At 39.8% G+C, this 26,097-nt stretch overlaps 1 protein-coding gene across 1 annotated transcript; it reads left to right on the top strand.

Moving 5' to 3' along the window:
* The first annotated feature begins 9,053 nt into the window (after positions 1-9,053).
* LOC307165883 (coiled-coil domain-containing protein 14-like) lies at positions 9,054-21,029 on the top strand. The gene is made up of 13 exons (XM_079883935.1): positions 9,054-9,349; positions 9,471-9,526; positions 9,616-9,685; positions 9,786-9,858; positions 9,949-10,086; positions 10,595-10,690; positions 11,490-11,584; positions 14,036-14,618; positions 15,497-15,635; positions 17,115-17,197; positions 17,393-17,569; positions 18,492-18,624; positions 20,006-21,029. Exons 1-13 carry the CDS (start codon positions 9,320-9,322, stop codon positions 20,910-20,912), a joined length of 2,580 nt encoding a protein of 859 aa, XP_079740061.1. The 5' UTR covers positions 9,054-9,319; the 3' UTR covers positions 20,913-21,029.
* Positions 21,030-26,097: the final 5,068 nt, after the last annotated feature.

Raw genomic sequence — 26,097 nt, 5'->3', positions numbered from 1 at the left:
TTTCTGGATCCGCCATCAAATTGCTAAGTTTAATTATATCAAGTGCTGTGAGAAAAGGCTATAAATCTCCTCCTCCAACATCCTCACACACAATATAGCCTACTGGCCGAGACACCTTCTTTATGTGTACAGATGTGATGTAATGACGCAAAGATATGCTCGAATTTCCCGCGGAAATCCACCAGTAACACTGGAATTAAAAACATTACAAGCTTATTGTTTTGAATCGAGCTAAGGCAAGCAGATAGTTTTGAACACTGGCTGGTTATGTACTTGCTTAAAAATTTATTTTGGATCATTTTTAACCCAAAAAATTACGGACTGCAGCTTTAAGTAAAATCAAAGTTACAACCTACAGTGATGAGTTCATTGTACTTTTTGAACAGTTTGAACATATTGATTAGGAAAATTGAGCTGCAGCTTTAAAACTAAATAGAAATAGAGAGCAAAGATGACAGAAATCATTGTGACTGACAGCCTAAATGGAAGGAAACAATAGCTTACAGGAGATCGCTGGAGTATCACAAGGAGATTTCACAGGTAAGTAGAGCAGGTAAATTGTCTGTAATCTGTACTGGAGAGACCAGACTAAGGGGCCATTCACACAACTGTTTTCAACTAAAAAAGGAAAACAATGTGTTTTGGCTGTTCATTCAACAATGTTTTGGGGGCCTGCAAAGCGCGAATTTGTGAAAATAGTGACGTCATGCGCATGCGGATTACGTGTTCAGTCTATAGGTGCTTAGTGTTTCTTTACAAATGTAACGGACGTTGGCCAGTAAGAGCTGTGCATGTAAACCTCATTCCCCTGGCCTCAAGAGGCGCGCTAGCGGCTGCGGTCTTTAGCGTCCTTGTTAGCGTGCCAGAGAAATCCCGCTCGGAGCGGGTCAAGTTTGGTGCCATGACCCGGATAGGAGTGAGGTTTAGGGGGTGAGTGTAACGGACGTAGGCCAGAAAGAACTGTGTGTGTGTAAACTTCACTCCCCTCTCCTCAAGAGGCGCGCTAGCGGCTGCGTTCTTACTTTGTTAGCACGCCACGCTCGCCTCCCACGCCAAAGACCCTGGTTTGAATCCCGCTCGGTTACACTAAGTGTCATCAGCTACTACTTGTCTGGCAGCATAACACAGCGTTTTTAGTCATTTTTGTGGATCCGTGTGAACGGGGATCGTTTTGACAACATTGTTGTCTGTACACAAAAGGAAAAACCTTTCAGTTTTTAGTACATCGTTGTCGTGTAAACGCACCAAAAGAGTGGCTCTGAGGTGTGTGTTTTTATACAGGGATGCTGTTTTTGACTATGATTGGACTGGTGAACAAATGGAGAGCATACGTGACTTTTGTAACACACTTTAACTTGAACTGTAGGTACTACTAGTAATCAGACTCTCTCTTTCTTTCTCATGCATACATTGTTAGTTAGTTGAGACCCTTTGCCTGGATTTGTCATTGAATCAGTCTGCTTTAAAAATAGCCCATCTGTAAGTCAATGCGGTGGCTGGACCGTCAGAGAGGCCAAATATCAAACAAGGAATCATCTGGAAATGTATTCAGACAGTGTACTCGCTGTCCAGGATATTATTATTAATATTCAGCCTCATATTGTTACGTGTGCTCACATGAATTATGTGCTGAAACATTCTTTTCATTTAAAAAAATGTGACAGAATGTTTTTGAAACTCAGATCATCTTTCGTGAAAGTGTGACGGTATACAGAACATGCCTCAGGACAAATTCAAAATAACTTTTTTAAGACTAACTATAACTTTAATAAGGCTATTTTTTTGTTATTTTTTCCCCAATAATGATTTATCTATAAAAAACTAGGGTTTCACACAGATCATAAAATGTTTTTGTTTACGTTTTAAACCAATAGCCTTTTTGAGTTCTGCAAGTTAATGCGTTCAATCAAAAAATGTTTGAAGGATCAAAAGTATTTAATATATATACTTATATATAAATATGAAATAAAAAATAAACACCTACACCTAAACAAATGTTACAAATATGAAATGTTTCAAATGATGCGCACTCACTGGTAAAAATTACTCACTTGATTTCACACACTGATGTTTACTTCTCGCCTTTGTTTAGTTTTAATTTTCTCCTGCATCAATATTTAGCTAATCTGAATATTTTGAATACTTGCCTGAATATATGGTTTACCTTTAGTAAATCATATGTCACACTGAATAAACATTATTGTTTATGCATCATCCATCATCCATCAGTTCCCGCATCCGATGGAGATATTGAGGAACCATTGAAATTCACTGGAATTACAGACTGCTGTCTAGTCAACCCATGTGTCTAGTCTTTCAAATGTCAAGATCATTTTGTATTGGTGTAATATTTGTTAAATATAACTGAAGTGTGGCGAGAAGCAGGGTGGGGCCGAGAGCCGTGGGAACGGAGCGAAGCCAGTGGCACGAGTGCTAATGACTGTCACCTGCGCGCCACACTGGTCTCGAGTCCAACGGAGGAGCTCTGGGACATTTATGTTGCGTTTTATGTTTATATGCGGCAGTCGTCCATGAGGGGCTGCCGCTTTACTTTTGTTTTGCTGTTTTTTTTTTTTGGTGATTAAAATTATATTGAATGTTCACTGGTTCCCACCTCCTTTTTCCCTGAACCTTAGTCTTTAACCAAATGTCCAAATACTTAGATCAGTGTTATTTTAATATCATTGATATACTATTATAGTTTTTTTTTATTATTATTTTGAATTAGATATTTTGTGTTTTCATTTTAATTTTAGTTACATTTTTAGTAATTTTGTTGTGTTTTTGTCAATTTTATTAGTTTTTTGTCTAGTTTAACGTTTTAGTTTTTATTTTATTTCATTTTAGTTATTTTAGTACCTCAATTTAAACTTAATGAATATGCAAAATTTTGCCAGTGAGGGACTCGACATGACATGAAGGCGAAATAGAATCTGGGAAAGTTTTCAGGAGAGGGCTCCCTCTGGTGGTTGGATGAATGGATACCATTCATTACATTGCCCTGGCAACTAGCTGAAATAAAATAAGTTTTTTTTTTAATTGTTTTAAAAAAAATTTGGACTAGTGTATCAAAAAAAGTGTCCAACAAAACCTGGAAAAAATAACAACATTCAGCTGGTCAATTTAGCTAGCGTTGGCCTGTAAATAAGGACTGATAACACATCAGTGGATTTCACTACAGCCCATCATTAACACTGGTATGTAACTTCCTCTTCTTCCTTCCTCCCTTAATTTCACCTTTCCTTCCACTCATCCTGTCATCTCATGGGATATGTTATCAACTATCATCTTGCATCTACTGTGCCTTTTTGTACTTTTCTCTAGTGAGCTGCATAATGAGAAGTGTAAAAAATGAACCAACGCTTGTTGCTGAAATCTCCTGCAAAGTGACACAAAATCTATATTTGAATCAATGTATAACAGCCACATTATACATTATACATTTATTTTATTGAATTGATACAGTTTATGTTTTAATATTATTATATCATTATAAACAATTTAATGATTATGATGATTATGATCAAATCAATCAATCAATAAATTGATCAATCAGTCAATTCATGGACCAAATATTGCACCTTAATGAAATGTAATTAATAAACAATTAACTTCTGATACTGATGTTGAGATGCAAATCTCGTGAACCTTCAGTGAAAAACCCTCAGAGTAACCTTGATAAACATGCTCACCTGAAAATATCCTTGATAAACATGTTATCTTCAGTTACATGATGAGAGAAGAACAAATGAATATGTTCACAATATTCACAACCTGTCAGTGATGAAAACAAGATACACGATACATACGTCATTTTAAGCCGAGCTATGCCATTCATTCAAGTTCAAACATCCTTTAGTTTGAGATCATCTTACCTGAGCTTTGCTTTAGATAGATGCAGTCGGGTCAGTTGGGTCATATGACAGTCGCAGAATCAATGTGCCATCAGTGGAGGAAACCTAAGATGCAACGAGCAGCATGATGAAAAACATGGATTTTTCATCTCGTCCTTCTATTACCTAATAGAAGGACGAGCATTAGAATAGCATGAAAGATATTTTCTCTTGTGAAGATCTAAATTATATAAATAATGCTAAGATTTTCTTATTGTAGTTCGCTTAATGTAATTTTTTCACTGTGGGTTTGAGTTGACTGCCAAAGCTGATATAATCATCATTGCAGTTTATTCTTTTATCATGACAAAAAACAGAAAGAAAAATAGTATGTGAAGCACATCCATTCAATAAGGTTTTAAATAATAAACTACGTGAATTATAGATGGGGATTATTTGTGTAGAACATTGTGAAGCAGATCAAGATGGAATACAAAAAACTCCAAGTATCCTCTAGCACAAGTACATCTGCACTGAGAAACGGCTCCTCGGAGAGCTCCGATTGCAAAGCCACAAGTCGTGTAAGAAACTGTCCTCAGTTGCCAAACCTTGAAGCGTATAAATCATCTATCAAAGATTACAGGCCTTGTTTAAATTGAGAAGACGGCTTGGATGCTCTACTGTAACTCAATATTGTCATCTCACAGTTTTAACCAGACTCCCAGACTTTGTGTTTGGCTCAGCTCTGATACATGGTCTCTTGTACTTTGCAATGATAATGGACTTCAAAAAGGACAACCCCCTTAAAATATGCTGCCGAAATACATTTATCCAATGTTTTAACCTTTGACTAGACAAGAATAAGAAAATTTTGAATATTCCAAATGATTTATTTTAAATTGTTTTATTCAAATTGCAGATCGTAAATCAAGACTTTGAATGGGACATATTATTCCATTTTTCAAAGTTTTGATTTTATTTTTGGATTCACTGAAATAGTAGCCTGGCAAGCCAGACCCATATCAAGATGTTGGGTCTGGGAACTCACCATTGGCAGGGTCAGTCCAAGGGGTGGGATAAACGGCTGCCTTATAGGATTTAAAGTTAAAGTGGCTGCTCCAATATTAATGAAAAGATTTATCTTGAGCTCTGTTATGGAAAATAGCATGCATAAACCTTAATTAAACAATTGAATAATCAATTAAAAAGGAATTTATACCTGTATGATATTACGCTGTACCCACATTGGACCAGCAGTTGGGAAAATGGATGGATGGATGATTCAGCTGCAGGCGCCATTCATTAGGCACAAATCACAGTACATTATGGGTATTCTAGCCGTTGATACATCAGTTGACTCATTACGGTACATTATAGGATTATGAGTCTGATTTTGGACACAGCCTGTGAGTTTCAACCCACTATTAATGCAACTCAACCAGACCTCTCCAGCTTTGTTTTACATATGCCTTGAGCGGGAATTATTTAAATGAGGAATATTGTGACACTTCCCGTGCTCCGGAAGAAAACTCAAGACTAGCCTACAACGAGCTGTTTCAGGAAGTTCAAAAACAGTGCTTCCCTTTCGAGAACGTTTCACTCTTATTGCGTTGCAAACGCATTGGGAAAACTCATTTTCTCAAGAATATTGAAGCCTTTATTTTAAAACGCAGTGCAGCTGCACAGCGAGCTCAGTGCAGGCTGTCTAAGCTCGCTGATTGGCTGCGCTGCGGCAACTGTACAAACTTATGGCGAAGCTGTGACGCGCAATCCAATCAGAACACTTCCCGCCTCGCTCGCGCCGAAGAGAGCCAGAATGGACGTGGTTGCAGACTAAAAATAGGCAATTCTTCGCCATAGAGACAGATTTAATCAATTTAAAAAGATTTAAAAAGGCGGCTGTTCCTTCTGCGACAGCATGCCTCTTCCAGCGCTACGATCACGGCTGGCTCTCTTTACGTCAGAGAGCGAGCCCGCCCCTTTTTCATTCCCGGCCCTCCTCGAGCCCCGGAGGAAGAAAAGCCGCGGTCAGAAGACCAACGAGCGCATGCCGGGTCTTTCCCCGCGTGCCTCGCTCACCAATGCTGTTTACAAAGACGGACCAACGCCCCTCTCGCGAAGCGGCTGGCCTTGTCTCATTCAGCGGATTGGTGGAGGAACTGGATGACAGTTTGTCAGTGGCGGCGTCTGAGGGCAAGGATTGGTCGGGCTCTGCGGAACCCCGCCCTTTCTTCTCAGCCAAACAAAAGTGACACTAGAGCGAGTTTCTCCGTGTCATCACCCGCGCTGTCGATGAGTTAGGCCTCGACTGGTCTTCGCCGGAAGAGCCTACTAGAAGCCGCCTGGATGAGTGGTTTCTGCCGGGGTGCCAGCAGGCCTTTCGCCAACGCTCAGCCCCCTTTATTTCCTGAGGTCCACGAGGAGCTCACAAAGTCATGGCGCGCCCCCTACTCAGCCCTCCTACATACTTCTGCCTCTACACTGCTCTCATCAGTTGACGGTGCGGAGGAGAAGGGGTATGTGAAACTGCCCCCCGTAGAGGAAGTGTTGGCTGCTCATCTGTGCCCTCCCACTGCTGGCGGTTGGAGAACAAAGGCTGCACACCCTTCTAAGCCGCGCAGATGTCTTCTGCACTTGCAGACCGAGCCTACACTGCCCTGGCCAGGCAGCGTCTGCATTACACAATATGGTGGTCCTTCAAGTGTTCCAGGCGAAGCTCCTCCATGCTATGGACGAGTCGGGACCTGACCCAGCCACCTTCAGAGACCTGCACAGCGCCACCGACCTGGCCCTGCGAGCCACAAAGACCACTGCTCAGGCCATCGTTCTTAACATGGCCAGCCTTGTGGTGTTGGAGCGCCACTTGTGGCTGAATTTGACGGAGATCAGGGACGTCGACAGAACCGCCTTCCTCGATTCACCAGTCTCCACTTCCAGTCTCTTCGGCCCTTCAGTGAAAGGGTTTGCTGAGCATTTCACGGAGGGACAGAAGGCATCGCATGCCATGAGACATTTCCTCCCTAAGCGCTCTAGTTCTGCCTCACGATGCCCCAAGAGCGTGCTGCCCATGCAGCCAGCCAAACCAGCGCCGCTGGTCTCTCAGCCCCGCCCAGCGGCTGAAACCAGCCTGCGGCCAAAGCTCACGCTGGACCCAGAGCCTAGGAAGTCGTCCTAGCCAGAAAAAGAAAGGGGCCATGTCTCGTCATGACCAGACAACCCCCGAAGATCACTCGAGTGCTTCTCACAGCTCCCTCTTCAGTTCAGGCGGTTGGAGATGTATTGCAGACTGCAGAACACGGGCCCGTCTCTCTTCACGCACCCCTGCAATCAAACTCTGTTTTAACAGCGACCCACATAAATCACAAAACAAGCAAATTTCTCCCAAACACCTGGGAGGTCGGGTCCCTGAGTATTGGCGGCCTGCCCCCAGACTTCATTCAACCCCTAGCCACTCGGGTCGAGGCCTGGCAAGCTCTCCCCGGAGTGTCAGCTTGGGTAATAAATACTATAAAGCAAGGCTACTCGCTTCAGTTCGCTCACAGACCCCCGCGCTTTCGCGCAATAGTCAACACATCGGTAAGGAGCAATGAGCGATCCAGAGTCTTGCCTTGAGTTTGGGCCCAATGACTCCAGAGTCAACCAAGACATGTACCCAAGGTGCTCTCAACTCCGTTCAGAGTTACTAACTTTGGAGTGGACTTTGTGCTTTGTATGTGAAGATCTTTGTGTGTGAAGATCTTTGTGCTTTGTATGTGAAGAACTAACTTTGCAGATCTTTTTCATGTGCGAACAGCAACATTTCACATGCACAAGAAAGTTGAAAATGTAAGGTCAGGTCTATTTTATTCATGACTTTCAAAGTACACTGTAAAAACTGGTAACTGCAATTGTTACAATGAGCAAGTATTTCTACCTGATTTAATCCATAAAAAAGTTTTGTTGGTATAAATTGCTAAATTTAAGTTGAAACAGTGATGTTAAATTATATTTTTGGCTTGAATAAAACCATTTACCATTTTTTTCCACACATCGACTACTCTACCTCCTTTGTTGGCCTCCATATTTCTCCATGAATACATCCATTTGAATGGTGTTGTTTGAATTGCCTGTAATCTGCAGAAATGCTCTGCTGAGGTCTCCAAAAATATTTACAAGGGTCCGGTGCCTCACTACCTTAAGTTTTCCATTAAGATGTCCATTGATCTCTAGTCTACATGAGGGGCTCATGCTGAACTAGAAAAACACTGCATTCTTTGGTGAGCACCTGGGTCATTCTGATATAATTGTGCTGGATAATTTTTAGGATTTTTAAAAATAACTTCATTTGAAAAGGTTACTGCTGAACTTTCCAGAAATCACATTTTCCCACTTCAGCTCCAAAGTATCATTAACTATGATGTCAGAAAAATGAAACCGCAATTTTAATTAGTGAAATGTCACAGCATAATGGGACTGAACTGAAAGTGAAGGGACATGGACAAAAAACTACAGACTCAACGTTATGCACCAGAGAAACAAATGCGCAGCCATCTTTATAATGTTGTGTTTGAAAAACTATCATGAGCTTGTAGGCTAATGTTTGAAGCGGATTTCATAATAAATGTCAGTATAAGATTTTAAAACGAGCGGTTCATTCATAAATCCATAAGATCTTACCTTCTTTCTGTGGAAAAATTAAATACAAACCCGGAAGACAGAACAAAACAAGCGCAACGCTGAAAGGGGGCTTTATTTTGGTAACTTGCCTAAAAATTTTCTTTTTTTAAATATAGGCCTACACAAATATTACACATAATATTACTGTTACTTTATTAGTAGTAGCAAGTCATAAGGGTTATGCATTACAAAAAATGACCATTTTCGTGAATGATTAATGTAATAATAGCATAAATGTAACGAAAAAGTGATTCTATCATTCATTTTAACCGTCACTCAAAGTGTCCATTGTTTTTTGCATTTTATGGGGATTATACCGCGAAGTATCAGTTCTTATAATTCTGCCACTCCATCTCCATAGAAACACCTTTTTGGCGTCTGAACTGAAGTCTTAATGGGCGTCAGCCAAGTCTGAGGAAACGATTGGCTAGTGTTCATACGACTGACATAGTCTGAGACCAATAGACGAAAGGTTTGTAATGATTTTACCGTAATTCACCAATCAAATCCAGAGATTAAAACGAGCTGTTTTTCTATTGGACTACGGCACTCGGCTTCCGTTTTGAACGCAACGATTGCGTAGTGGTGATTGTAACAGAGGCAGTTTGTTTTGCTTTTCATCCATTAGCTTTTAGATTACTACAGTTTGATATGTATTTTTGGTCTTTACGTTTTTGCCGTTAATTCGCGCAATAAATACAAGAAGCAATGGTAAACCATTATTAGACCCATATGATCATGATAAATACATACTTGCTGCATGTACTGTAAGTTAGGTGAACGCTGAATTCTGAAGGTTTTATCGACTAAGTTATAACGTTACATCACGCATGGCAAGACAGGGAGTATCAAGACCAAAGGTAGCGGTTATAAACGATTATATGTGTTTTAATTATTTTTTTATATGATACTAGTTATTATGCTTATGATATAAGTTATTATGCTGTGTTTTGTTTAGCATTAAAGCCAATTGTCTTGCAGGTGGTCTCATCAGGCAGACTGACGGGGTCCGGACGGGGACAAATACAAAAAAAACGGTAACAAACCGGATAAAAGATATAATAGAATTAATTTTAGATGCTGTTTGTTTCACACATTTAACAAACATAAATGTTGTCTGGTTTAGTTTTGCTGGAAGATGTGTGCCTCCTCTTGAACCAGCGTATTCTCTATATTCTACAGACTCTGAAGATCAGGTAAAGAAGCCACATACATGAGGTTGTGTATAAAGAATCAGTAACGTTATCATGATTTTTGAACTCACGTGACATTCTTTTCATTGATAATTGCTTCCAGGTGACAACAATACACAAGGGACTGGACCGATGTGCTGCTTTACTCAATGGAATACTACAAGCCGAACAAGCAGGTATTGTATTTACAAAATCAGACCTCATTTTCTGTGTTTAGCAATTAAGTAGTAATGAGATTATTAATCTTAACACAACAAAATCAACAGAATCTAAGCCCAAACAACAGGGAACAAAAACCTGCACCTTCAAATCCAAACCCAAGAATTTATCAAGAAAAATCGAGACTGACAAAAAAAAGCATGGGAAGAAGACAACCACGGCAATACATGTGAAAAAAAGGGCAGGTAATGTGCTCTAATATAGTGTACATCATTTTTTCATCTTAGACATACTTGTGGCATATCTGTTTTTTATGGAAGCTGGTTTCCACCATGGAATAAAAAAGGTAAATGCCACTTTATATCTCACAAATCTGAGAAAAAGAGAAATCTGAGACAAAAAAAAAAAAAAAAACTCTCACAATCCTGACTTTATATCTAAACTCACAATTGCAAGGATAAAGTCAGAATTGAGAGTTTATAGTATATATCACCATTCTGACTTTTTCTCAGAATTATAAGATATAAACTCACAATTGTGAGTTATAAAGTCTGAATCGTGAATTGCAAAAAAAAAAGTCAGACTTGTGAGATAAAAAGTCACAATTACTTTTTTTTTTCTTAACAAGCTTCCTTGTTTTTGAAATGACATCTTTGTCAATCTTTTCGTTCATTTTCCTCCTTTGTTGTAAAATCCTTATTGGATATGTGTGAATGCCACAGCAGAGTGATTCTTTTTAACAACCATTTGCAGCACTGACCCGTGTAACTCAAGCAGAACATGCCCAGCAAGTCTCAGTTCCACTGGCCTCCTCTCAGCCTGCTGCTAGCTGTAATCTGCCGACTTCTGGTAAACAGGCACGCTCACTAACACATTATATATTTAATTCTGTGGGTTCTGTAAAGGGCCTGCTCAAATGATGATCATTTATAAGAATGTCTTACTGTACTTCTGTCTTACTTAACTTTTTTACTCACCAGCTGCTGTGGCTAGTGGTTTTCCAAAGTTACTAGCCATTTAGCATTTTCACTGGCCACAGTTTTGACATCGATACCATGTAATGGGGAAAAACTGCCATATAGATATTTTTTATATTATCTGTGGCTTAATAATATTATATATTATAATAATAATAATAATATTATAGTGGCTTTATGTGCGCTCACTTTGGGTGTGAGCACAAAATGAAGTAAAATATGCTCAATCCCACGTCGAAATTCAAGCCCTGTAACGCTAACAATATTCATCCGGAGCAAATGAAGCGAGTGTGTGAGGGGAGGCGGGTTTGTGTGTCAACTTGCTGTCAAAGAGATGGGAGAGTGGGAAAGCGCAGCTGGTCAATTTTTCTTACCGGAAATCGTGCATCTATTCTGGGGAAATTGAGTATTGGAAGCATTTCAGATATTTCAGAATCAATATGGTTTGAAAAATCAATATTCTTGACAACACTACATTGCATTTAGTTTATTATTTAAGATTCCTTTTTAAAAGACTTGAAAAATGTATTACATATAAAATTCAACCCGCCAATATGGCTAGTAGTAGTGACTGCGTTAGACGACACTGCTGAAATCCACCCGCATTTGGCGGGTGTAAATGTCAAGCCCTGCTGATATCATATCCAAATGGTTTCTCCCTCTGTTTGCAGGTCAGGTTCACACATCCACTGTATTTAACAGTCGGCTGACTACATCCACTCCTGCATTGAGCCCCCAGAGACCTGGATCAGCTCACAGTGAACCTGTAAATTTACTGCACTACTTTGCAAACTAAAATAGAACAGTGAGGGTTGTCAATCAATTAAAAAATAATTAATTGCATAAAATACATGATATGGTGATTAATCAAATGATTTGCAATATACAGTGCGGAAAATAAGTATTTGAACACCCTGCTATTTTGCAAGTTCTCCCACTTAGAAATCATGGAGGGGTCTGAAATTGTCATCGTAGGTGCATGTCCACTGTGAGAGACATAATCTAAAAAAAAAAAATCCAGAAATCACAATGTATGATTTTTTTAACTATTTATTTGTATGATACAGCTGCAAATAAGTATTTGAACACCTGAGAAAATCAATGTTAATATTTGGTACAGTAGCCTTTGTTTGCAATTACAGAGGTCAAACGTTTCCTGTAGTTTTTCACCAGGTTTGCACACACTGCAGGAGGGATTTTGGCCCACTCCTCCACACAGATCTTCTCTAGATCAGTCAGGTTTCTGGGCTGTCGCTGAGAAACACGGAGTTTGAGCTCCCTCCAAAGATTCTCTATTGGGTTTAGGTCTGGAGACTGGCTAGGCCACGCCAGAACCTTGATATGCTTCTTACAGAGCCACTCCTTGGTTATCCTGGCTGTGTGCTTCGGGTCATTGTCATGTTGGAAGACCCAGCCTCGACCCATCTTCAATGCTCTAACTGAGGGAAGGAGGTTGTTCCCCAAAATCTCGCAATACATGGCCCCGGTCATCCTCTCCTTAATACAGTGCAGTCGCCCTGTCCCATGTGCAGAAAAACACCCCCAAAGCATGATGCTACCACCCCCATGCTTCACAGTAGGGATGGTGTTCTTGGGATGGTACTCATCATTCTTCTTCCTCCAAACACGTTTAGTGGAATTATGACCAAAAAGTTCTATTTTGGTCTCATCTGACCACATGACTTTCTCCCATGACTCCTCTGGATCATCCAAATGGTCATTGGCAAACTTAAGACGGGCCTTGACATGTGCTGGTTTAAGCAGGGGAACCTTCCGTGCCATGCATGATTTCAAACCATGACGTCTTAGTGTATTCCCAACAGTAACCTTGGAAACGGTGGTCCCAGCTCTTTTCAGGTCATTGACCAGCTCCTCCCGTGTAGTTCTGGGCTGATTTCTCACCTTTCTTAGGATCATTGAGACCCCACGAGGTGAGATCTTGCATGGAGCCCCAGTCCGAGGGAGATTGACAGTCATGTTTAGCTTCTTCCATTTTCTAATGATTGCTCCAACAGTGGACCTTTTTTCACCAAGCTGCTTGGCAATTTCCCCGTAGCCCTTTTCAGCCTTGTAGAGGTGTACAATTTTGTCTCTAGTGTCTTTGGACAGCTCTTTGGTCTTGGCCATGTTAGTAGTTGAATTCTTACTGATTGTATGGGGTGGACAGGTGTCTTTATGTAGCTAACGACCTCAAACAGGTGCATCTAATTTAGGATAATAAATGGAGTGGATGTGGACATTTTAAAGGCAGACTAACAGGTCTTTGAGGGTCAGAATTCTAGCTGATAGACAGGTGTTCAAATACTTATTTGCAGCTGTATCATACAAATAAATAGTTAAAAAATCATATATTGTGATTTCTGGACTTTTTTTTAAAGATTATGTCTCTCACAGTGGACATGCACCTACGATGACAATTTCAGACCCCTCCATGATTTCTAAGTGGGAGAACTTGCAAAATAGCAGGGTGTTCAAATACTTATTTTCCTCACTGTATGTCAGTTATTGATGATAAAATCAACCAAATTAAGATAATTCATCAACATTTCTTTGGCAGACAAGTAAAGCGTCTATTTGTTTTATTATTATAACTAAACATAAGCCTATCACTTTAACACTTTTGCATAGTCTATGTAAATTATTAACTTTTCTATGTACTGTACATATGTGTCGGAGTTACACTGCCTGTTTGGGATTGTTGAGAATTTGGTAATGTTTTTAAAAAAGTAGTCTCTTATGCTTACCAAGGCTGCATTTGTTTAATTAAAAAGTACAGTAAAAACAGTAACATTGTGAAATATTATTACAACTTAAAACAAACTCTTTTTCTATTTGAATATATTTAGAAATGTAGTTTGTACTTTGGTGCTAATCAACAAACATTTCTTATTATTGCCAGTGTTGAAAACGTGTCACACATTTTTGTAACCGTGTTATATTTTTTTTCAGAACAGCATTTATTTGAAATAGTTTTTTTTGTAATTATGTGTGAAAGTCTTTACTTTCATGTTTTATCAATTAAATGCATACTTGCTGGATAAAAGTCTTAATTTAACTTATTGACCTCAAACTTTTAAATGGTTTTGATGACTTTCTTTGAAATGCTGCAATGATTCTTATTATTGAATATACACACTGGATGTGTTAAATCAAACAATTACTTGTACTAAATTAAAATTGATGTCTCTTTCCTTTCGTCTTTCTCTGTTGTTTTTAGTGTACTTCAAAGTGCGTACTGAGCAGTGGTGGCTCATCTGGGGAGTTTCATCAGTCGAGGGCCATGAGTGCTGCCATCCCCTCCTGCCCTCATGCTTCTGAAGAAATGTCTGCCACTCCAAATCAGTATGTGGCTTCTTTCTCAATGCCACCCGCAGTCCAACGACAGTCTCCAATTACTGTATCTCCTGTCCAAAATGGGTCCTGCACTCCAGTAGGGCATGGGCTACCTATAATCACCAGCCCTGTCTGCAGTGTTCCTCAGGTTAAATTGACATCATCCACTGGGTCCTTGATCTGCCCCTCAGCAACACAGACGCCCAACCAGCTCCTGGTCAGCCAGACTCAGCCTGATCTAAATGGACCAGTACAGGAGATCTGCTCTGAGGAGAGTGCAGAGGATGAAGATGAAAAACATGGGATGGACAATACAGCTGTCAGAGACATTAGCTGTCAGACCAGCTATGAGAAATTAACAGTTCTGAGTCACAAAGTCAAACCCACCAGTCCAGAGAAAACCGCAGAGAAAGTGGTGACTGTTAAATATCTGCTGGGAGAGCTGAAGACTTTAGTTGCTCATCAGGGTGAGAATATTTGATTTATTTTCAAATGTTATTTTTTTCCCATCCCTTTGACTTTCCATCCATATTAAGTACTTGGATTTAGGAAATCTCAAATCGCTCAAAGTCAGCATGAAACTTTGCAAAAGTCTTTTCTTTCCTGTTGTGACGTAGAGTGAAATTCTACGCTTTTCAAACAAGAAAAAATGTAGGGCGGGACTGGATTTTGTCCATGTGGAATTGATTGGATGTTTGTGGTTTGCTATGGCTGTGATGTCATGTGAGTGACAGGTTGTCCCGCCCTCGCTCCAATAAATACATCATCAGAGAAGAGAAGAGATGTTACTGCAAGTGGGAGAAGTTATTTTAATTAAAGATTATGAGGGCACATGAATAAAAAAATAAAAAAAACAAGGATGTGCATGGATAAATCATTTATGATAAATCCTGCAATATTCCTTAAAAAATAAGAATTGTCAATTTTGATTTTATGGTGACTTTAAAGTGGTATTTAACCAGAAAAAGAAAAGTCTTCATGTTGTTCCAAACCTGTATGACATTCTTTCTTCTGTGAAACTCGATTTAAAATATATTTTGCAGAATGTTTTTTCCATTCAATGAGCCCAAAATGGGGTTCAAAACGTCACTGACTTTAATTATATAGATGAGACATTTGTCAGCATATCTTTTTCTCTATGTTGTTGTCAGGGTCTTATTACAGGGCTGTCTTCCAATCATCTGGAAGTTATTGTTTATAAAAGTTGATATCCTGTTTCAAACATGAGATGGTTAACTAATTCACTTTCTTTAACAATCAAAAAATTGGACATTGGCATTTAAGCAGATTTTTCCCCTCTGGGTGTTATTTTCAAGTTTTATTACACGTTTTCTCTTCTGTGCAGACAGTGAAGCTGTGCGTCTGATCTCTGAGGTGGAGCAGAGTATCTCACTACTTCCTGTCATGGTGGGCAGCACCAACATCCAGGCTGAGATTGCGCTCGCTTTACAGCCACTCAGGAGTGAGAATGTACAGCTGCGAAGGTCAGGAACTCGAAGAGTGTTTACAGACATGCATGTCAGTGTGTTGCTAGGATGTGTGTGAATTTGTATTAAGGCTATTAAATGATTAAGGACTGTAAGTGAATGAATTACATGATATGCAAATTAATCAGATTAACCACATATATCAATGTGTTGGGAAAAGCTCCCACATCAAGTTACGTCAGTTACTTTATGATGTTGTGGCAGACAAAGGCATTGAATAGATTTTGGGTGTTGATGTATTTTGTGGGCGGAGCCTACCTGGTGGCAGAAAGTAGTATAGTACAGTGGTTCTCAACTCCAGTCCTCGGGACCCGCTGCTCTGCACATTTTGTATGTCTCCCTTATTTAACACACCTGAATCAGATCATCAGCTCGTTAAGAGAGACTCCATGAACTGAACTGAGTGTGTCAGATAAGAGAGACATACAAAATGTGCAGAGCAACGGGTCCCGAGTACTGGAGTTGAGAACCACTGGTATATAGTATATGGATAGTAGTTTGAATATATTTACAACATGACACCTTCTCCAGTTATTTGAATGGTTTGCCAGCAGAAGACATGTTGTCATACACTAATTAAGCTAACCCTTAGCAATGGGATAAGTTTTCCTGACCCGTACTCACGGTCATATTTGGGTCAAGAAACCAACTAAATGACCAAAATTACAGTGGCTGGACATCTTCATATTCCTTGTGGAAAAAACCCAGCGTCTAAAAGCTCAAGGCATACAAATCTCTTTACGCATAATCGCAGATAATTTTGTTCTTTGGTCATGTCGAATGTATTATGGACCGAGGTACTGCCTAGTCAGTGGCAAAAACACAAAACGCAGCAATACAAGTCAAACAACAATATACTAATGGCGAACTGCACTTGCAATGTCTGGGTCAGGACAGTAGGCTAGAACTTTTTCATGATAAAACACTAGAATTACTACTTCTACTACTATCTAGTCTATGTAAAATGTTATAGGTTTAATTTGTTTATTTCATGCTGTAACTGTAGGGCGAATACATTATTCCCTCTATCAACTTTTTGTAATTTATGTAAATCTATTGTTTACATCAAATGTATGCTTTATTTATCAGTCCACTCTGTCTAAATGGTTTGCACTAAATGTCTGCGTTTAGCTTCAAAGGGCGTCTTTAGACGATGGTATTGTATGAAAATGAAGACAATCTTTTTTCCAATCTGATTCTGACATCTAAAGGCACAAGACATTTTTTCCATTATTTTGTGGATCTTGCCCCATTTTCCTCCATTTGTTACCACTGTTTTTCTGCCACCATAATGCGCACACAACTGCAGTGACGTAATTGTGATGTTTTCTGCATACAAAAATATATCGTTTGTTTTATTTGCATGGCATTGGACATAAGCTTGTGAAGAATGTGTTAATTTTCTATCATGTCCCTATCATGTTAATCACACGTAAATTGATAACCCTAATTTGTGTTTATTTGCATGTCTCCCAGGCGTTTGCGAATACTCAATCAGCAGTTATTGGAGCGAGAGAGAGCAGAACGGCGAGCCAGACCGGAGGCCTGTGACATGGAGGGTGAGTGGAGCCACGCTGTCTCTGTTCTCTCTGTTCTGTCTGTAAAGGGCTTGACTTAAGAAGGAATACATCATATGGAAGAGTAAATGTGCAAATATGTAAATATATTTTTAGAATTTAGCCTTTTATTTTTTGTCTAGCCGAGTGGATGCATGAAAACAACCTTTCTGAACCACTGGCATGGTTCTGTTACAGTGGTTGCGTTGCAGTCTCTAAACTTCACTCTACAAACTCAGTTAAATGAGAGCCGTAGAGAGCTTGATGATCTGCAACAGGAGAACATGAGACTACGGAAAGCCATGGAGGGCAAAGACAGTGACCTGAAGCAGCACAAAGAGTTTTGCGAGTTAGAGAACAGTCGGCTAAGGCTGGGTAAGAGTATTCTCTTATTGTGTTGTAGCTTTAAATCATGTTTCCATTTGGAAAGGAAATTTAGATTATATTAGTTTGGTTGTTTTTTATTTCATTATTTCATTAGATTTTGATCATTTTATCAAAAGGTTCATGGTATTGATACCGCCATAGTATTTTGTTGTGAATATCTGAACATGCAATATATCAAAAGAAAGAACAGACTCCCTGCTTTTAAGCAAAAAAAAAATGTATTCTAGCATGCATTCTTTTCTTTTTTTATCTACAAAAAGCTGAGGAAATCACATTTTTGTCAAAGACTACATCCAGAAAGAGTTAATGCACTGTGAACTACATGAACAACTAACATTAAAAAGTTAATAAGTGCTGTAAAAAAACATATTGCTTGTTTGTTCAAGTTAATGCATTAATGTCATTGGAATAATCTGCTAACTAATGAAAGTGAAAAAAAGTGACGTGAAGGCCAAGTATGGTAACCCAGACTTGGAATTTCTCCTCTGCATTTAACCTATCCAAGTTAGTGCACAAACATTAGGAGCAGCGAGTAGTGAACATACACACACCCGGCAAACCGTGGACACACACCCGGAGCAGTGGGCAGCCATGTGCTGCGGCGCCCGAGGAGCGATTGGGTGTTAGGTGCCTTGCTGAAAGGCACTGCAGTCGAGGGTATTGAGGGTGGAAGAGAGCCCTGTTCATTCACTCCCCCACCTACATTTTCTTGCCGGTATTGAGAATCGAATCTGACTCTCTAACCATTAGGCCATAACTGCCCAACATTTACAGATATTAATGTTTACAAATTAGACTTCATTGTAAGGTGTTATCATTGACTTTATAATCACTATATTACTGTTAAATTGACATTTCAAGCCCTTTTCTTTTTGCTGTAAGTGATTGTCATGCTATTTTACCCACGCAGAGATGAATGAAGCATTAGCTGAAATGCAGAGGTACCAGAGTAAACTCAAAAAGGATGAGACTGAGAAGACTGTACTGTCTTTGAGTCTCCAGCAGAGTGAGGCAGAGATCAGCAGACTGCAGGAAGTCATCAGGTAATTTAACAAGTGGTTCTGATCTGATGAGTTGAGTACTGTATGTTCTGATAGTGTCACGGACAGCAGTGAAATACGATGCTAAATGCAAATGATCATATAATTGTTAGTACTTAAAGGTGCCATAGGTGATTCTCTGCAGAAACATTTCTTTGTTATGCTGGTTGAAAGTCTCCTCACATCCTGATAGCAATCACTCTGTTAAGCGGTCTAAATTTATTTTTATAAATATGTAATCTGTGGAAGGTGTAGGACCATAAAATGTTTGTTCAATTGTTGCGTTCGGTCCGAACCGTCCTATAGCATGTGTTCCCTGTCAAGTCAACGTGTGTTTGCATACCACTGCGCAGGCTGTTCACGCAGACATAATAATTCATCACGTTCACGTACGCTGTGAAGACAGAGCGAGAATGGCAAGCAGCAACAACCTCACTCTCCTCCTGAACCGACAACAAGTGGCACTGACAAAGGATCTACGATCTATATATCTTCTTTGGAGCCAAGCAGACTCTCATCGTGGAAACACCGTCATGCAAGAAATATTATAACACACTGAAAAGTTTTGCTAGCTAAACAAACCGAAAACTTGCTGCATCTAATTCTGTTTTTTAAGAATTTGTTTACGTTTGGTATTGTAGTCTTACTAACTGTACTAATAAAGTTCTCTCACCGGTGAATGACACGATATTGGTATTGCAGTAACGTTGTCTCCGGTCTTCTAGGCTGTGCGCGTTCATGCTTTCAGGAGGCGTCGCTTTGGACGGCGATTTGCAGGGAGGGTGGGACGTACGCTTTCACTGCTATCAGACTAAAGCTAGCATTTTCCCAGATGTCCTACAGCACCTTTAATATAGTAAAATAAATGTCCTCATCAGCTTTTAAAAATAGGAGAAAACTCGTCTGTTTTGTTGTTGACTTCAAAGGCCGTGCATCCAGTCAATCAAACTCTATTTTGATGCACATTCATTAGTTCACCCAAAACTGAAAATTCTGTCATTTACTCACCCTCATGTTCCTGTTACTCACCAACCTGTATGAATTTCTTTCTTCTGCTAATCACAAAAGATATTTTAAAGAATGTTGGTTACCAGACAACTGACGGTAGCCGTTGCCTTCCAATAGTCAATAGCTACTGTCAACTGTTTGATGATGACAGAATATTCATTTTTGGGTGAACTATCCATTAAGCCATGTTAGACATGCCAACATGGACAGGTTGTGTGACAAGCCCTCATCTTTTTGAGTGTGGAACAAGCCATTTTGATACCATTATGTTGCCTTTTGATGTTCACTCATGAATCACTCATCTAAACTATAAAGAAATTAAGTCTTCAAATGAAATCTTGTAACATTGTAACTTGATTTTTTTTCATGCACGCAGAAATCTGGAGAGAAGTCAAACAAAAGACACTAGCAAATATTCTCCTCAGCAGGACGTGTGCCAATCAAACTCTCAGCTTACTAAGAGTGTTCTGGAATTGCATGAAAATGCACAGAGGGAGTCCACTGTGTCAGATCAACTTTCAAACTCTGTAAAGACCTACCTTCAGACCCTGGAGGGCATCGGCCGGGCCTCTCCTCTCCACCGAGTTCACTGTAAGTCCCAGACATTACAACCAGTCTCCCCATGTCAGAATAATGGTGGAAAAGACAACTTTATGCCATCAGATGTTAAAGTCTGCTCACCAACGGATAGGGATATACACAAACAAACCCTGGAAACTATAGCTGAGAATATTCCTCAGTCAGAAGAGCAGAAAAGAACAATGTTTGCTCCTTTAAAAGAGACTCCAGTAGTGCAACTTCCCTCAGGAGTTGCTCATAGTAAACCGCTAACTCAGTGTAATGAGCTGAAAACAGCCAAGAATCAAAGAGAAGTGGATGTGGATGTAGGGCTTAAAAAATATATGGGCCGTGCTTTTGAAAAGCTGGACATCTCAGATGGGCTCCACATTCAGGATGCAAAGAATGATGGCAGAGATTTCCTTTCAGAACATCAAGGTGTGGGGTTGCAGTTAAATCAGAAAAATAAGGGCCTGAATAATCAATCGGTGCAATCTCTGTGTGCCCGAAGGATGGGTGTTCAGTCAGCAAACTTTGGACACCCTTCAGTGATAGAGAACACCTTTTCCTCTTGTGAAATTAAATCTTTAGCCTCTGATTGGAGCATAAACTCCTGGTCCACGTTTAACACACAGGATGAACAGAATTTTAGGGATGGGCTTGCAGCACTAGACGCCAGCATAGAAAGTCTGCAGAAGACCCTGAGGGTTGATCGAAACAAGTAATTTAGTATTTCTGAATGCTGAGTGTGTTGTTTTTAACTGGATTACATGTAATTAATGGATATCTTATTCTTTACATGTCTCTTTATTTTTATTAAATTATTATGTGAAACATCAGTGAATATTACATTTCTCGTTGTATTTTTTTCTTTGGTCCTAAGACTACATTTCCACTAGGGTTCCCTACCATCTCGTATTACACAGAAATATCAGGTATTTAAGCAAACAATGTGCCCCATATTAAATCTCTACAGGGCAGTTTGTCCTGTATTGTATCATTATACATCCAAACGGCTGACATTAAACCTCTGGAACACCTAACACATTATTTAAATATCTTTAGGCAAGTTAAAAATGCCAGGCACTAATTTTAGGCCGCCAGACATTAAGCTGACTGGAGGGCTCTGGAACTGAGGTGGTAAATGGGGGAAATTAAATTTGTATTTAATTTGGCATTTACATTATCCCCTTTTCACCATGTCTGATTTAGTGAACACAAACACAAACGCACACACACAAAAACACACACACACACACACACACACACACACACACACACACACACACACACACACACACACACACACACACACACACACACACACACACACACACACACACAAAAACACACACACACACACACACACACACACACACACAAAAACACACACACACACACACACACACACACACACACACACACACACACACACACACACACACACACACACACACACACACACACAAAAACACACACACACACACACACACACACACACACACACACACACAAAAACACACACACACACACACACACACACACAAAAACACACACACACACACACACACACACACAAAAACACACAAAAACACACACACACACACACAAAAACACACAAAAACACACACACAAAAACACACACAAAAACAAGAACAAAAACTCAAATCAGGTTTGTCTACATCTGTGGAACACTGGGGCCCTTGTTAGCAAGCATTGTTAGGGCAACCTCTAAGGGAAGGGGAACATGATGACCAGGCCCGAGGAAAGATCATTTTTATGATTATGTTACACAAGGTGCTTTCCTAAAAGAAGCATTAAGTCCAGTCTTGAACAATTTGTTGTCAATGGGAGTTTTAAAAAGCATTTGTAGTCTATGATTATTATTAATATAAGATGTTTTAAATCGAAAAATGTAAAAAAAAAAAAAAAAAACATGGGCACAGGAGCCTACTTACAATTCTGATATATTCAGTGGTGTCCATCTTCAAGGCAAATTTCAGTGCCACCTGATCAACAAAACAAAGCTTTGCACACGTTAACTGTTACAAATTTTAAAGAGGTCATGTCATTATTCAACAACTCAAGTGCCCTTACGGTCTTATCATTTTCCCTAAATTGTGGACATAATATATATTAAGAATGGACTGGAAAGGATACAATGAGACAAAACAATTGGCTAACTAGATATTGAGAGTAAAATATAAAAACTTAAGGCCATCCTTCAAGCAAATCCCTCCCGATTTCATAGCGGCTCAAAATGTCACCTACAAAAAAATAAATCTTTGGATTTGAAAACAAACAACATCTATCTATAAATTACAGAAACATCTGTCTGTCTGTATGTGTGTCTGTATGTCTGTGTGTGTGTCTGTATGTCTGTTATTCACATATCTCTCGAACCGTTAGTCCGATGGATTTCAAACTTGACAGGTGTCTTGCTACGGGCATGAGTAAGTGCAGTGCCAAGTTTGACGTTGTTTCAATGAGAAATGCAAAAGATATTGTTAAATATATCGGTAAAAGAAGCACTTAGAAGGTTGTGGTTTAAAAATAAACATTCTGACATAAACACTCTGTCTGCTACACTGTTTACTTCTGAATATTATAGTTTGGTTCCAAAACGTGATAAATCCATCTATCTATAAATTACAGAAACGTCTGTCTGTCTGTCTGTCTGTCTGTCTGTGTGTGTGTCTGTGGTTTAAAAATAAACATTCTGACATTAGAGAGTTGTATCGGTCAAAGAAGCCCCAAGAAGGTTGTGGTTTAAAAATAAACATTCTGACATAAACACTCAGTCAGCTACACTGTTTACTTCTGAATATTATAGTTTGGTTCCCGAACGTGATAAATCTATAAATTACAGAAACGTCCGTCTGTCTGTCTGTGTGTTATTCGCATATCTCTCGAATGTGAGATAACCACTAAATGTGTGAAAACCACTATTTTCTGTTTCAAACTTTCACATAGCATCTTTAGGTTATAACAACATTGAAAATCAAAATCTGGATTTGAATTTTTTAAGATTTATTATAAAAACGGATTATTTTTTCCCAAAAATGCAATAAATTCATGACTTTTTTTTTCTTTTCAAAATGCAATTAATCCATTGAATCAATATAAAGTTATTTTTGATCATACTGCCATCGCAAGAAATATCTCCTGAACTTTTTTGACGGCGATCAGCTCACAAAAACTGATTTTGCACGGGCATTTTGCACTGCTCCCTGAATCGACACGCTTATTCATTTGTGGATGTTAACTGAATCTGTAAGTCAGCTATGCTGTTTACTTCTGAATATTATATTTCATTCTGGTGCGCTTAACGCTATCGCTACTGTGTAATAGTAGCCTATGCTATTCACCAACTAAACATATCCTATTCAATGCGTTCACAGTCTCTTTCACGGGCATCATTTGTAGTAGCCTATTCACAAACTGTTTGCTCAAGCATAGCGTTTTCTCGGAGTTCACTGTGTGCTTTTTACCATGCACAAATAAAGATGTCACTGAACTTTTGCTGTGTAATTGTAACAATGAGCACTCAAACACACCAAACCAACAATTACTAAAAACACACAAAAACTGATTTTGCACGGGCATTTTTTGCACTAGTCTATTAAATTACAGAAACGTCTGTCTGTCTGTCTGTCTGTGTGTGTGTCTGTTCCTCGCATATCTCTCGAACCGTTAGTCCGATTGATTTCAAACTCGACAGGTGTCTCGCCACGGGCACGAGTAAGTGCAGTGCCAAGTTTGACATTGTTTGGATGAGAAATGCAAAAGATATCGTTAAATATATCATTTTTAGAAGGTTGTGGTTTAAAAATAAACATTCTGACATAATGGGCTGTGGTTTAAAAATAAACAAACACACACTCTCTGGATGATTAACTGAATCGGTAAGACACTGTTTACTTCTTAATAATGTTTATTTAAAGCTACGCTGTTTACTTCTTAATAATGTTTATTTAAAGCTACGCTGTTTACTTCTTTATTACTGTGCCATGTGCGCTGAAGTTAGCCTGTAACTATATGATGTTTAATATGTTAAATAGTGTAAAATTAAATATGTAGTAGTAGTAGTAGTAGTAATATTGCAGGCTTAAACGAGGTTATCTATCTTACCGATCGAACAGCAAATCTCCATCAGCTCAGCTGCGTGGCGTGTCCGTTTTTTAACTGAATCGGTAAGACACTGTTTACTTCTTAATAATGTTTATTTAAAGCTACGCTGTTTACTTCTTTATTACTGTGCCGTGTGCGCTTAAGTTAGCCTGTAACTATATGATGTTTAAAATGTTAAATAGTGTAAAATATGTAGTAGTAGTAGTAGTAGTAGTAGTAATAGGCTATGCAGGCTTAAACGAGGTTATCTATCTTACCGATCGAACAGCAAATCTCCATCAGCTCAGCTGCGTGGCGTGTCCGTTTTTATTACGGCTCCGATGTGAACAGGTTTGCACACTGCCTGCGTGAGACGCTCGCGTCTCAGACGCGGCTCGAGACAGATGCAGATATTTTATTTCGGCTCCCATGTTAACAGGTTAGAGCTTGCACACTGCCTGCGTGTCTCGCCAAAAACGCGTGCATGCTAGAAATAGAACCGACGCATATTTTTCACGCGAAAATAGTTGTAAATAGTTGCATTTAAAAAAAAAAAATTATAATAATTATCGATATTCAAATATTGCACCTGTCAATACAGAATAATTCTGTAGCCTATTTCGTCAATACTGCCGACGTCCTCTTTGCTGTATCAGCAGGCTATATATTTATGTTTAACATGAATTATAGGCCTCCACAACTCTCTCCCCACATTTCGACCAAATCACGAAATAGCCCTCATTGTATGTCACCTATCAGCAGTAGCACTGCATCAGACATGCTTCTGTGCAAAGACATAGAAAACGCCACGCAGACACCATGCTCATGCCACGCAGCCTTATTGTTCATGATCACTCTCTTCCGTCTCTGTGGCTGTGCATTGATGTGCATAAATTATTATAATTCAAATGAACTAGTTATGATAATTCAAATGAACTATTACTTATGAACATCAGCCAAATTAATTATATTCATACCACATTTCTGACCATACCCATGGCATCTGATCTTTTGCAGACCACCTGATTGTGACCTACTGTTACACCACCTTTGCTGATGCTAAGATGACGAAAGATAGTCGTACCAACAGAGAGAGGAAACGCAAGGCAATGCGTCATGCACGTAATGCTCAGTCAGTCGAAGCCCGTGATGCTCGGCTGGCAAGTGATGCTGCACGTCAAGAAAGGCGCCGTGGAGCTGAGGAAGAGGACGAACGCTGTGCTCGGCTGACAAGTAATGCTGCACGGCTGAAAAGGCGCCGTGGAGCTGAGGAAGAGGACGAACGCCGTGCTCGGCTGGCAAGTGACGCTGCACGTCAGGAAAGGCGCCGTGGAGCTGAGGAAGAGGACGAACGCCGTGCTCGGCTGGCAAGTGACGCTGCACGTCAGGAAAGGCGCCGTGAAGCTGAGGAAGAGGACGAACGCCGTGCTCGGCTGGCAAGTGACGCTGCACGTCAGGAAAGGCGCCGTGAAGCTGAGGAAGAGGACGAACGCCGTGCTCAGCTGGCAAGTGACGCTGCACGTCAGGAAAGGCGCCGTGAAGCTGAGGAAGAGGACGAACGCCGTGCTCGGCTGGCAAGCGATGCTTCTCACCATGCTAACATGAGAGATATGGAAACACCTGAGATACGAGCGGATCGCCAGATGCATGACTGTCAACGACACAACCTTCTGAGAGAGGAGGAGACCCCTCAGCAGCAAGAGGAACGACGAGCAAGGGATGCCACGTGCCATCAGAAGATGCGTCTCACCCGTTTGGAAAAGGCACGAAAAGACAATCGCAACCTTGCTCGGTGTGACG

The sequence above is a fragment of the Squalius cephalus genome, assembly GCF_949319135.1.
Source record: "Squalius cephalus genome assembly, chromosome: 10".
Lineage (NCBI taxonomy): Eukaryota > Metazoa > Chordata > Actinopteri > Cypriniformes > Leuciscidae > Squalius > Squalius cephalus.
The sequence above is the reverse complement of the archived record's forward strand: the minus strand, read 5'-3'. Positions and strand labels throughout refer to the sequence as shown.